The sequence below is a fragment of the Triturus cristatus genome, chromosome 2_2, assembly GCF_964204655.1.
Source record: "Triturus cristatus chromosome 2_2, aTriCri1.1, whole genome shotgun sequence".
NCBI classification, from domain to species: Eukaryota; Metazoa; Chordata; class Amphibia; order Caudata; family Salamandridae; genus Triturus; species Triturus cristatus.
The window spans coordinates 915,005,698-915,020,073 of record NC_140582.1 but is presented as its reverse complement, the minus strand read 5'-3'; the positions used below and the strand labels follow the sequence as shown (position 1 = coordinate 915,020,073).

General features: G+C 46.2%; 1 protein-coding gene across 1 annotated transcript in view; it reads left to right on the top strand.

The window, feature by feature from the left end:
• Nucleotides 1-14,376, top strand: part of TBC1D19 (TBC1 domain family member 19) — a 1,311,239-nt gene that overhangs the window by 1,034,485 nt on the left and 262,378 nt on the right. Inside the window, exon 14 of the mRNA XM_085643323.1 lies at nucleotides 10,219-10,303. Within this exon, the coding sequence (XP_085499449.1) occupies nucleotides 10,219-10,303 (85 nt within the window). The remainder of the gene's footprint in view (nucleotides 1-10,218; nucleotides 10,304-14,376) is intronic.

Here is a 14,376-nt window from a genome sequence, read left to right as displayed (position 1 = left end):
TTGAGTGTGTATAACCGCATAGGTGAGTAAATGGGAGTGTGATTATTTGCGTGACTGACTAGGTGTGAGAGTACCTCTATGGATGATTGGTGGTGTGTGAGTGTCTATATAGGTGTATAAATGCATGTGATAGTCTTGTATGGAGTGACTGTAAGTATGAGTGACTGTACAGGTGAATGAGTGGAGGTGTATGTAGACCTAAGAGTTAATAAGTGGGTATGTAGTTATTGGTATTGCAGTATGTATGGTTTTGAGAATTGAACTCTGAAATTTTGAGTCGGTGTATCAAAGGTTATGTTATGGTTTTTTAAGTGTATTTGCAAGGTTTTTTAAATGCTAATTTATGAATGTATTATTATATTTTCTAAATATTTATTTTACAATAAGCTACCTATGTATATAGTTATAGATTGACTTTATCCTGTAATATGGAATGGCTCAGCTCTTTTTTTTAAAAAAATTTGGATAAAGTTGAACAGCATAGGTAATATCTTCTATAAACTTATAAACACTTAAAAAAAATTATTATTTTTTTAAGGGTTTTTGGCCGCGCGCGCATGTGTACGTGCTCCACGTGCGCATGCATACGTCGTGCGTGCTCCGTACGCGCGTGCTCTGTACGCGCATGTGTGCGTGCTCCGTGCGCGCACGGTGCGCCCACGGCAAGTCATGTGATTTAGAAACAACACTTTTCATTGGTTTATAGTAGTTTCAGGTCATGTGATTAAGAAACATTGGTTTATAGTAGTTTCAGTTCCAGAAACTTCCAACACCACACCCACTCCCCTCATTATTTCTTCTGATTCCCTGGGAGAAGGAGATGAGCAGCTTTTCCAGTACTCCAGTACTTGAGAATGGCAGAGCAGCAGTCATCTTCTGGGAGTGAGCAGGAAACCCTTGTGAGACAGAGGAAACAGAACGACTCTTTTATCTGGCAATTTTTTAAATGTCCAGAGGGGCAGAAGAAGGTAAATGCTCCAAAAGTCACCTGCACTATTTGTGGTGTTGTCTTATCAAGAGGAGATCCTAAAAAGAAATACTCTTTTAGTATTTTCACTACGATCAGGTACGTTAAAGGAGTACATCTTGTGGCTTTTGCTTGAGCTGCTAGAGACAACCCTCCAGCAGCTCAGCCGAGCACATCCGCAGCAGCTCAGCCGAGCACATCATCGGCAGCTCAGCCGAGCACTTCATCTGCGGCGGCAGCTTCACCTGCTTCTGTTCCTCTGGATATACACCCTCTGTTCAAGAGGGTGCATATACGGTGCAATGCGTGCAATGCTCTTCTCTCTTAAGGGGACACCAGCAATCCCCTAATAGAGAGCAAGATACAGCAGCACGCATGCGGCACCCTATAATTTTTTTCATTTTTTTGTTCCTCTGTTCCTCAATTAACACAACGGCTCTTTTTAGAGCCACCTAACATCTAAACACTTAAATTTGATGTTTAATTCTATTTTTTTAATGATTTTTTTTCCACCGTGCGCGCACCTCGCGAAGTTGCACGCACCGTGCGTGCACCCCGTGATTTTCTAACAAAAAATAAAATGTTGTTTTCACCCTTCAGGGTCCTTCAGGGACCCCCTGACAAAAGCTAGGGGGTCAGGAACTCTGTACCCTGCCCCCTTTTCACGTTCTCCACCTTTCTTTTTCACTGTCACCCACAAAATGGCGAACAACACTTCCTGATTTCGACCGATTCGAATGTTGACTGACATGTAACCACCAATCAGAATTACGCTTGCGCACGCCACCGTGCGCGCACGGTGCGCGCACGGTGCGCGCATATAGAAATTTATGTGCTTTTAAATGCAATTTCCTCCGGAACTACTGAACAGATTGACACAATATATATAAAAAAAAAACATGCCTGACCTGCTGTAACGCCCTGAACGTCTCAGGATCGTTTAACAGACACGATAATGAGAACGCAACCACTTGTGAAGGTTTAGTTATTTTAATGAAGGCAAAAATAATACAAGGAATAAACAAAGGTTATAGTCACTGGAATCCTCCAGGCTAAGTACGTTACCAGCCCACAGCATGGATGGTCCTAACCGTCCTCTGCATATACGCCGATCCCGGCGTATGCCAACAGAGGGCAGAAATGAAATGGCCGACAATGCCAATCGGTAGGCTGGGAGGGGCACGAAGAGTGTTGGGGAGAATCGAGGAGTCAGGGAAACACCCAGCCGAGGTCTCTACCTGAAGGGAGCAGCCGCTCAACCTCTTCCTCAGACTGCACCGGGACGCGGAGTCACCTCCTGGTGATGCGTCACCGATACCCCAATCACAAGCAAAGAAGACTGAACCGAGAGCAGCCGCTCGATCGATCCTGTGGACTTCCGAGTCTGTAACGCGGCAAACACCTCCTGGTGTGCGTTACAGCTGGCAGTCCCTGTATCTCTGGTCGGGCTGGGAGTTACGACTCCAACCAGCAAAAGCGCCACTGCGCTTTGACTCAGCCAAGTCAAAAAGCGAAGCTCAATGGTTATCCGGTAGAGCTTCCGGGTCCTTCACAGGTGACGATGGGGCAAGACACGGCCCAGGGAGTAACGACTCGACCTACCTCCGTTCTTGCCTTACTGGAGCACCACTCCGGAACACTGCTCTTCACTAAGCAGGTACGTCGGTGTAAACACAATATCCGACAGCGTTGTACCTCCCGTTTCCTCCCTTTATAGGGCGTGTTTTCCTTGAGTTATGTAACAGCTCTCCTGTTTACATAAGGGCGTGTTTTCCTTGAGTTATGTAACAGCTCTCCTGTTTACATAACCTCTCAACCGCTAAGCATCCTGGGAGATGTAGTCCGTTTTCGCTGGTTACCGTTTTCCTCCCCTCGCATGACAGGAATTCTTGACACCTGCGGACTACCTCTTTGCCAAATTTCAAGTAATTCTGTTCAGCCGTTCGGGCTGTACCTTCGACTAAAGGTCCTATGGAAAAATGCATGGGGAAAACGCGTTTTGGGACCCCCCTTTTTTCTCAGCCCCGGCTTGACGAATCACCCCGAGACTTTCAGGGTAGGAGCTGAGCGGAGCGCCCCATTAGTTTTGAAAATTTCACGAGGATTCGTCAACCGGCGCCAAATTTATTCAAAATAGAATTTTCAGATTTCCTATGGAAACACGGTCCTAACTATAACTATCTACTGGCGACCGCCAGTAGATAATATATATATATATATATGTATGGATGTATGGATATATATATATATATAGTGAAAAAATGTTAAGCAAAATATTTATTTTACATTGTATTGTTTTTAATATTTACATTCATTACTATGAATGTGTATGTATCTTAGTAATTAATTTAAATATTCAAACAATAATTAAGAAAAATAATAATTTTAACAATATATACATTTTCTAATATTTAAAGTCATTACTAGGATTATGTACATATTCACAGTAATGAATTTAAATATTAAACAAACTAATATAATATAAAAGAATATTTTTGTTAATTATATCACTTACACAGACTGCAATGGCAGTCCCTTAGTCACAGTTTGAGTAGTCTCTGATGGGTGGCATAATACATGCTGCAGCTCATGGATGGGAAATCCCTTGTCTACCTATGCCCTGGGTCCCTTAGTACCATATACTAGGGACTTACCTGGGAACACCAATTCGGAAGGTACCAATGTACTTACCACTGTCAAATTTAGGGAGGCATCTCAGTGACTGGGGTCCTGATTAGCAAGATCCCAGTCAGACTAGTCAGAAAACAGAATAACACCAGCAAAAAGTGGGGGTAACCATGAAAGCAGATCCTACTTTCCTACAGGGTGGATGATGGATTAGTGAATGGATGGACGGATGAGTGAAAGTGTAGATGGATGGGTGAGGGAGTGGATGGATGGATGAGTGAAAGGGTGGATGTGTGGAATGGTGGATGGATTAGTGAAAGGATGTGTTGCTGAGTGAAAGGTGGATAGATGGAGTGAAAGGGTGGATGGATGGGTGAGCGAAAAAACGGACGGATGACTTAAAAGATGCATTGAAAAGTGAAAGGATGGATAAATGAATGGAGGGCCAGATGGATTGCAAGGTTTAATGGATAGGTTTGGAGATGAATGAATAGGTTTGAATGTTGATGGGCAGATGGACAGATGGAATGGTGAAAGACTGACTGAGAGATATGGACGGATGGAAGTATGAAGTGATGAATAGATAGATGCTTGGATGGGATACACAAGAGCTCTTCTGGGGAGGGATGTAATTTCTTACTTAGCTTGCTTGTTTCCATAGGAGCTTTGGTTCAAAAGTCAGGCAGTGTTTACATTTTCTAGATACTCCCTTGCTATTGACAGTTTAAAGTTGAATAAAGACAAAACTGAGGTGGCCCTCTTTTGAGAGCCAAAACATAATAAATAAATTGAATTGACAAAACTGAGGTGTTAGTACTGGGAAGCGTACGTAGTATTTGGACTCCGAACTAGTGGTCCTTGGGCAGTGCCCCAACCCAATGCAGGCTTTGGGAAATCTATAGGTCATGTTTGAGGAAACACTTTTCTTCCTTGAATTGAGAAAGTGTCATCTTCATGTGTTCAACATCTAAAGGTACAGAAGAAAGTTGTTCCTTATGACCCCAAAAAGCACACTATCCTATCATACAAATTGTGGTTGAATCCTGTCATGTTTTTTTTAATGCTCTTATCGTTGTCTCATACTAAATTCAATAACTCCAATGTTTATGAAAATTGATTGTTGGGTGATTATGTTATTAGCCTCAGAATGCCTATGTGGGCAATTGTACTCTCTACTAAAAGCCTATATAAATAAATAACCATGTTTATAATAGCAGAGTTCTGGGATTTACGTGAATGTGGTTTCTTGTTAGAATGGTAGCCTGCAATTCTGATTGCATATGCATTGCCTACAGTAACAACATTATGCAGTATCTAATGGAGACATCTAGCCGCAGATGCCTTACCTGTAAACTTCCAGGTGTCAGACTGGATTCGGAAGATTTTTCTTAGCAGTACCCCTGCGCGCTGGTGGATGGCATCGGTCAACTCGTGTTCGCCGACGTCATGACGTCTGTGTCGTCAATATAACCGCCACACCGACACACTGACTTCAGTTCTTTTCTTTTCACGCCAGCCAGCGCAGATCCGTTAAAGAGAGCTTACCCCCTGTCATTTTTTGACAGACGTTTTTTCAACTTTTTGTTGACTCCTTTTGGTGTGCTAGGGACGAGTAGTACGAAGACCTCGGGGTTCAATCAGTGTGGCACCTGTCACCTTGCCATGATGGTCACAGACCCACATTTGGTATGTCCCTGGTGCCTGGAGCATGACCACGACACAAAGTTGTGATCCGATTGCCGGGCCATGGCGCCAAAAGCTTTGAGGGAGCTGTCCCTAAAGCTACTCGTGGCCCGACGCCTTCGAGGTCGCCCCATCCATATCGGTCGAGAGAAAGGTCAGAGCACTGTTCCAGAAGATCGAAGTCCTCTTCTTCCAAGTCGTCACGGTCAGGTAAGAGGCACCACAAGAAGCACAAGAAGTCGAAACGTGCTTCCCTCCCCTTCAAGACTACCCCTCCATCCATGCCTCCAGTTTACGATCGGCTGATGGAGGATCACCTTGCCCTGCTCCATGAGGAAGTCAAAACTCTCTTGGCCAAAGGAGCTATAGAGAGTGTTCCCGGGCCAGAAATAGGCTAGGATTTTTATTCCTGCTATTTTCTGGTTCCAAAGAAGGACAAAGGCCTTCGTCCTATCCTTGACCTCAGAACCCTCAACTACTCAAAAAGTAGATGTTCAAGATGCTCACCCTTGCTTAGGTCCTGTCTGCCCTGGACCCAGGAGACTGGATGGTATCGCTGGAATTGCAGGACACTTATTTTCATATCTCCTTCCTGCCTGTCCATCGTCGCTACCAGCGGTTTATGGTGGGCCGCAAGCACTTTCAGTTTGCAGTGCTCTGCTTCGGCCTCACCAGTGGCCCTCAGGTGTTCACCAAGGTGATGGCAGTGGTCACAGCCCATCTGCGGGGATTAGGGTATCCAGTCTTCCTGTATCTCGACGACTGGTTGTTAAAGGCTGGCTCATCCCAAGCAATCATTTCCCACCTCCATACTACGGCGAAGCTACTGTATTCACTGGGGTTCCCTATCAACATGCCGAAGTCACACCTGTTCCCTCTCAAACAATCCCTTTCATTGGAACGGGTCTGGACACAGTGCAGTTTCGGGTTTATCCTCCCAAACGGTGAGTCCAGGATATTCAGGCTATGATACCAATCTTTCAGCCTCTAGCCTGGATTTCAGTGAGAATGACTCTGAGGCAGTTGGGCCTCATGGCCTCCTGCATCCTGCTAGTGGACCATGCCAGATGGCACATGCAGGCTCTCCAGTGGGACCTGAAATGCCATTGGGCATAGCATCAGGGAAATCTCACCCACCTGGTTCAGATATTGAAGGGCACTGCAAACGACCTGCAGTGGTGGGTGACGAACCGTGATTGGGTCAGAAGTAGACCCCTCTTCTTTCCCCACCTAGATGTCACAGTGATGACGGATGCATCTCTTCTGGGATCGGGTCACAGTGATGACGGCTGCATCTCTTCTGGGATCGGGTGACTATCTGGGAAGGTGGAAATCAGAGGACTCTGGTCTCCGGCAGAAGCCTGGCTCCATATCAACCTATTGGAGGTTCAGGCGATCCGTTTGGCACTGAAAGCCTTTTTACAATCCATCAAGGGAAGGCTGGTTCAGCTGTTCATGGGCAACACTACCGCTATGTGGTACTGCAACAAACAGGGCGGTTTGGGGTCGTGTGGAGAGCCTTGGTTAGATCTGTCTGCCTCTGAAGAGATGGTGCAATGTCAGCAATTTTGCGTGTTGGAGTGTCCAAGGCGGCTCTCGCTCAACTACGCTTTCTGTTGTTAGTAGAGTTCAGGCCTCCTGAACGCCTTCCTGCCCATACCACTCCTGCCCAGAGTGCTCAAGAGGATCAGGAGCGACCAGGCACAAGTCGTTCTTGTGGCTCCGGACTGGGCACGGAGAGTCTGGTATCTCAAGTATCTGGCAATGAGCAGTGGGCTGCCCTTTTGGGAGGATCTTCTGTTACAGCAACAGGGGAGGGTCCCCCACCCAAACGTGTCCAACCTCAGCTTCCTTGCGTGGAGATTGAGCGGCGCCAGCTGACAGCTTTTGACCTTCCTCTCGAAGTTTGCAAAGTTATTTGAGCAGCCAGACATCCCTCCACGAAATAGGTATACGCCTGTCGATGGAACAAATTTTTTAAATATTGTACAGAAAGGTGTATTGACCCCTTATCTGCCTCTCTGTCAGATGTTCTCCTGTTCATCCTTTCCTTGGCAAAGCAGGGCTCTTCTCTGGGCACTCTGAAGGGCTACCTTTTGGCCCGCTCAGCTTTTTTTTGGCTGCCAGATCAGCCATCACTTTTTAAATCCCCTCTGGTGCAGAGATGTTTGAAGGGGTTAACCCACTTGTTTCCCCCTTCTCCTTTTAATATGCCACAGTGGGACCTCAATTAGGTTATTATCTTCTTGATGTGCGCACCGTTTGAGCTGCTGCGCAACTGCCCTCTACAGTTGCTAACTATCAAAACAGCCTTTTTGGTGGCAATTACCTCTGCCAGGAGGATGAGCGAACTGCAGGCACTGTCATTCACAGCCTCCTTACCTGACCGTCTTTCCAGACAAAGTGGTACTCCAAACTAGGGCATCTTTTCTGTCCAACGTTGTAACACCCTTTCATCTGGGACAGTCTATTACTCTGCCCACTTTCTATGCACCACCGCACACTTCAACAAAAGAGGAGTGTCTCCACCATCTGGACCCAAAAAGAGCGTTATCGTTCTACCTTGATCGCACTAAAGAGTTGCGGGTGGATGACCAACTCTTTATAGGGTATGTGGGAGGAAAGAACGGGCCTGCTGTTCAAAAGAGGACCATCTCACGCTGGGTTATCCTCTGTATTAAAATATGTTATGCCTTTGCAAAGAAGCAGCCTCCTGAAGGCCTTAGGGCCCATTCCACCAGGACAAAGGCAGCCACCACAGGTCTCCAGCGTGGTGTTCCAATTGCCGGTATCAGCCAAGCGGCCACATGGACGTCTCTACACACGTTCGCCAGACACTATTGCCTGGATTCTCAGGTTTGCAGGGAGGGCCTGTTTGGGCTTGTAGGACTTTGTGGTCTAAAGCTTTTACGCAGTCCCACCTCTGGATAAGGTATTGCTCTGGGATCTGCTCAAAGGCAAGGAATCTGCGGCTAGTTGTCTCTATCAGATAGACAATTTACTTACCTTCTGTAACGCCTTATCTGGTAGAGATTGTAGTCTAGCCGCAGATTCCTTTCTGACCCATCCAGCCTCCCCGCACTACGGAATTGGTTTTAGTGTCAGGGTTGCTGCCCTTCAGGGCCCTAGTTGTCTTTTTTATCACACCATGGTCAGTCACTTCATGGCACTGCCCTTCTAGCATGGAAAGTCATGAAAAGTACTGAAGTCAGCGCGCCTGAGTGGCAGTTATATTGACGATGCGGACGTCACGATGAACACGACGCTGACAACGTCACGCAGAGTCAACTGATGGCATCTACCGGCGTGCAGGGGTACTGCTAAGAAAAATCTTCAACTTCCAGCCTGGTGCCTGGAAGTTGAAAGGTACGAAATCTGTGGCTAGACTATGTCTCTACCAGATAAGGCGTTACTGAAGGTAAGTAACTTGTCTTTAGTGATATTTGCTGTTGCAAGAATGTTATTGTATGTGATTTGAGCACTTTGCAATGATATTTTTGAAGGCTGGCATTTTTTTACCACATGCAATTTTATTATCATATCTTCATGGCATATTTACTCCAGTTTTTGTTGTTTGTGGTTTTACATCCAAGTGACTTACTATATGAGGTATTGCAGCATTTCTATTGATAAACCAAAACCTAAAATTCTTTGATTCAGTTCTATGCTGTTGTATGCATGTATGTATCTAATTCAGATTGCATTGAATTTCTAAATGTTGACCTTTTCGGTGAGTTTGGATGATCTTGTGGACTGTAGCAGTTTGCTGGTCTAACATAAAGATTGACTTACAATGTTAATTCAGATATATTGATTTATGGACAGTTCTTCATCAGCAAACTGTATCATGGCACCAATATCAGGGTGACCCTAATGAAAATCTCCTGTTTGGAAACATTCAGTAAATTATGATGAGATAATGAAGCCCCATTCTTTTAAACCAACAAATGGCTCAATGTGTTCAACCATCCTCGCTAAATTTGCAGTGGCTTCCAGATCACAAGCTTGAATCCTGGTCAAACCGTCCCAGCTTGGCATGTTTCAGAGCTTGATAAATTATATATCATTAACAATGGCTAGTTGTAAGACTGACAACTGTGGTTTAAAGCACTGTAAAAAAGCAAATGTTTATCATAATTATTTTTATTTAATTCTGCTTTTCTCTGTGGGCCTTATTATGATAGCGGGCGGTCAGACCACCATCCACTATCACATCGGTCAGGAGACCGACCGTCAAGCGCGCGGTGGTCCGACCGGCCAATTATGACGGGACCCCCAGGCTGGCACTTGGAAAAGTGGTCTTTAACATGGCACAAGCCGCAGTTTAAAAGAGCACTATGTGCACATCCATGCTGCGTGTGCCACACTGTGTGTGGGGGCACCACATGTGCCCCCTGGGCTACTTTGTAGTGGCCCATGAGGGTCAGGGCCCTCTTTCGGGCCCCCAAAGTCCCTTTCCTACAGCCTTTTTATGGCACTGGGACTGCCATTAAATGGCTATCGGAAAGGGACATCGTAATCCAGATGGCAGTGCCTGCCTCGTCACCGACTCTTGTTAGGACTACGATTGTAACCGCCACCCCGTCGGTTTCAGATGATCCTGTCGGAGACAGCGGTCTTTCCCTCAGACCTCTGCCATCCGACTGCATGCATTGTAATGCGGCGGTCGGACCGATGGCCTTTTGTCGGGTGAGTTATCACTGATGGCTTGTCGGCCATTGTAATAAGGCCTTTGGTTCCATTGCAGATGAATAGTCTATGTTCAAAAGAGAAACCACATACACGTGGTTCATTTTATCATTGTTTGGGTTTTTATAATTATATTAAAAAATAGATAAAAGAGTTTAGCTCCTTGAGAGTAGCTGTAACGTAGGAATGTGAATATTTTCATACAGTAGGTTTGTGATGTGTTTTCTTTACGTAATTCTTTCTTTTCACAGGTGTTACTCTGCTTTTCCAGGGACACATCAGTATTGGAACATTTCGCCTACAACAGTGCATCTCCACCAAAATCCTACATTCGAGGTAACGTCTAGGGACCTCCTTCATAGGTTGACAGAAACTGACAATCCTCTACTTTTTGGAGAAACCACTAAATATTCAATAGAATCCACTGAATTAATTTCGTTCACCATACGACTATCATTGCGGAGGAGTTTTCCCCCAGACTCTGATTAAGGCTGTGGGTCAACTTGAATGTTTCCCTTTATGGGATTTAAATGTACACATCTGTTGCGTGCTTCAAACATATGATTAATGATATATTGCGGCTGAACACTTCTTTTTTTTATTGTGATTGTAATCCTAATTCATTAAACATGATAATTTCACCTAAGTTTTAGCTTTGTTTTTCAGCTTGTCACAGAACAACCTACTACAGATCATCCTAATATTGAATAATTACAATTCTCATTTGGTAGTGCTTTGTGCGAATTACTGCTCCTTTACTAAGCAAACATAGTGCTATTAATTGTATTAAATACACAAGAGAGGGGGGACGGGGAGCTAGCGGAGAATGAGGTCCAGTACTAGTGCTCCCAAGGTCAGACGTGTCTATCACTGGAGGGTAACTGTTCCTGATAAGGTTGCTTGGCCATTTGGCCACCTGACATGTAGGTGTAAAGGATACCTAACTTCTTTATTAGTTAAAGGTTGTGTAGTGGAGGCGGAGTTTTAGATGCATAGATTGCTATGTTAGCATAAGCGTCTTAGATGTCAGAAACGCCATCTTGCCACTTTTGCTGCTTTTGCACACGACACTGCATATAGATGTTATTATTTGAAAACTGCTTGCCTGCCTTTTCTTCACATGAGAACGGTCTGTTGTTCACATCTCTAGACGTGCACTGCGACCTTGGTCTGAACATTGTGTGCAGAAACAGTCTGGGCCAACAAACAATGTATGCTTTTGAGTTCAGGTTGATCGGCCCATGCTCTAGCCATAACACGCACACAGCTGCAAATATCTGAAAGTCAAGAGCCTTTAATATTGCAGTTTGCATGCATTAGACACACATTCTGGAGATGGACTTTTCCTGGCGCAGAGCAAAGCTGATCCTGTGATGTGATTCATCTAAGCTGATCTTTACGGTATGGGGTTCCCCATTCAAACCTAGAGACCTTCTATTAGTCTAATAATACTAGCTTACTAGCGAAGGGAGGGTGGTTGTATTCCACTATCATTTGTAATATGATTTCTCCCTTCCTTTTCTATGGTTGTAGGAGAGTGGCATCGACTGCATAGTTGCCCCCAACTTTTTGCTGATGTTTTGACTGTTTTCTGACTCTAGCCAGGCTGTGGACCTGCTATCCAGGACCCCAGCCTATCTGCTTCTTCTCTAAACCGATGTGAGTACCCTAGGTACATACCAATTGGATACTGAGGACACCCTATGAGGCCCTTGTAGATGGTACCCTAGGTACCCAGGGCATGGGTCCCTCAGAGGCCTACCAGGGGCTGCAGCACTTATTGTGCCACCCCTGGGACAGCCATACAAACTGACACCACCAGACCACTACTGTAGTCTGGGTAAGGTGGTGCTTGCACCCCTTACAGGGATATAGGTACCCTGTATCCCACTTAAATACAACACATATATCCTCATAGGTCACCCCCTAAGGCAGGCCTTGCTAATCCTACAAGGCAGGGTGCTGAGATATGTGTGAGGGGGAACCCCTACCTGAGTAGGGCCCCTCTGCAGCCTTCGTTAAATCTAGTGCGAGGTTGTTTGTAGTGCAGCCATACCATATACAGTATACTCTTAACCGCATTAAAAGTAATCGCGATAGCGTGATGACTTGAGAATGGCTACACAGAACCATGTCGTGTTTGGTGTCAAACATGTAGGAATCATACCCCCAATCCAGCCATGGGAGTGAGGGCATGATTTCCCCCTGCTAGAGGGGCGATATGGGAAAAGCGGCCGAATTTAGACACCAATTTAAAAGTGCACACGTAGTACAAAATGGATGCTACCCGCCACCCACACGACTCTGGCTGCCTGCTGCTGGGCAGAACTCCAGCCACGGCAGCTGGACAATAGGGATCCTGTTGCAGGGAGGTGTTCCCCCCTCCCCAGACAGACTATGTGAATTGGAACTGGGTGGGTGCACCATAGGATGTCTTTCAAACTTGCACGTAGGCTTCTCCAGTGCCTACTTCTGCATACACCGCCTCAAACCGGTTCAGGGGCATCCTGTCCCCTGCCCAGGTGGGAAAACACACAAAGGGGAGAGGGTGTAGCCACCCTTTCACGCCTGAACTCTCATTGGTGGGCTCTGATTTAGACACTCCCCTAATCCTTGGATAAAGGTGGGTGCAGGGTCCCCAGAGCCTCAGATTAATCTTGGACTTCACAGACTTGAGCCTTCGACTTGCTGCCGTACAGCTGAATGAAGAAATCTCCCTTGGGGGTAAAGGAGTTACCCCCCTGCTTGGCAGGCACCTGAAACACTGCAAGTGACCCGGTAGGAACTTCGCTGCTCCTACGGACATCGACGACTCCTACCTACTCTGAGGTGGGTTTCCAAGCATCCCAGTGGCCAGTGAGTGTGCACAGCATGACTGAGCACCGTGGACCCCGTGGGCGCCGAGATCCCCAATACCCCAGGACACCGGCCACCTCTTGCACAGCACACAAACGCGACGAGTGGGGAAGTTGTGCTTTGGCCCGTTATTGAGCCAATCTCTCAGCATCATCTGTGCCAAAGATCGACACCCTTGCCCGCTCCAGCGACCCGTGTGCGCATCTTTACGCACGCCAAATTGCTGCCTCCCGCGGTCCCTTGTCTCTCGACTGGTGGGCCCTAGCGGAGGTCAAGCTTCAACTTCAAGGGCTCCCCTGGTTGCTCCAGGCCTGCTCTTCAGTCTCCTCGCTGGAGACCTCGCTCAGACCTCGTGGGTCTGCACCAGTAGCTGTTTCTTGATCCTTGCGTGGGTTGCGGTTGCCAAGGCTTAGTGGATCCAATCCAGACACGAACACCGCAGCGACCCTCATCCTTCATGGGACAGTTGCCCTCCAGAAGCTGGCCTTCCTTGAAGCCTCCCGGAGTCCGTGGCTGCTGATCCAAGCTACCCATCTTCCACCTGGAAGCACCCGACATTGAAGGGCTCTTTCTCCTGAGCTCCCTGGTCACAGTGCCGTGACCCAGACTCTGTCCCCTCTGCTTTCAGGTCCTTCTCTACAAGATCTACATCTTCAATCTGCACGACATCGACGACGCTTCTTGCTAGCAGCAGTTCTTCACGTTTTGCCATTGAAAATCAGCCCGCGACCCGACATCGAAAATGACCTATGCACCTGGCTTCCCTGGGGCAGGTAACAGTGGTACCTCGGTACTCTCGTGGGTGTGGGCCCTTCAAAAGCTTAACTCTAAACTCTTGAACTTGAACTCCTCCTAGAAGTGTTTTAACTCTTGCAAAATCCAACCGCGACATTCCCCATAGGGTTTAATAGAGATCACGACAGTAGTTTACACCACTGCACGCGTCTCCCGTGGGTCCCCTTCCTCACTACCTTGGGTGGTTTCGTAAGGGGCCAGCAACCCTCAGTGCCCTGGGCACTGTCTGTAGAATTGTCGTGGTTCTTATACCACTTTTTTAATATATGGTTTGGTCCCCCCCTGGGGCCCTATGATTCCCGTGCTATTTATTGTAACTATCAATGCTTGTTTGAATTGTAACTTTACCTAAAGAGACTCGTGGGATTATTCTTAGAATAAATACATATATTTTAGATATATACCTGTGTGGACTACTCTTTCATTTGGTCCTTTAAGAGGTTATCTGTGGTAAAACAATAAGCTTAACACTCCTTCAAGACTTAGCCTGAAGGCTGCTCTCCACAGCTACCACTAGGATAGCTTTCTTTAAAGGTTGTCTTTTAAACTATCACCTTAAGAGACGAATTGGACTGGTGCAAGGTGTCCCCTATAACTAGTGGACAGCATATGCCAGGCCAACTTCTCACAATGGTATTGTAACAATACTGATGGTTTTAATTTTAATCATTTGTCTGCTTATGTTAGCCAAAGTACTGCATCTTAGGACACGTAGTTTATAAAATAAACATTTTAAACCTTACTGTGTCTCCGAATAC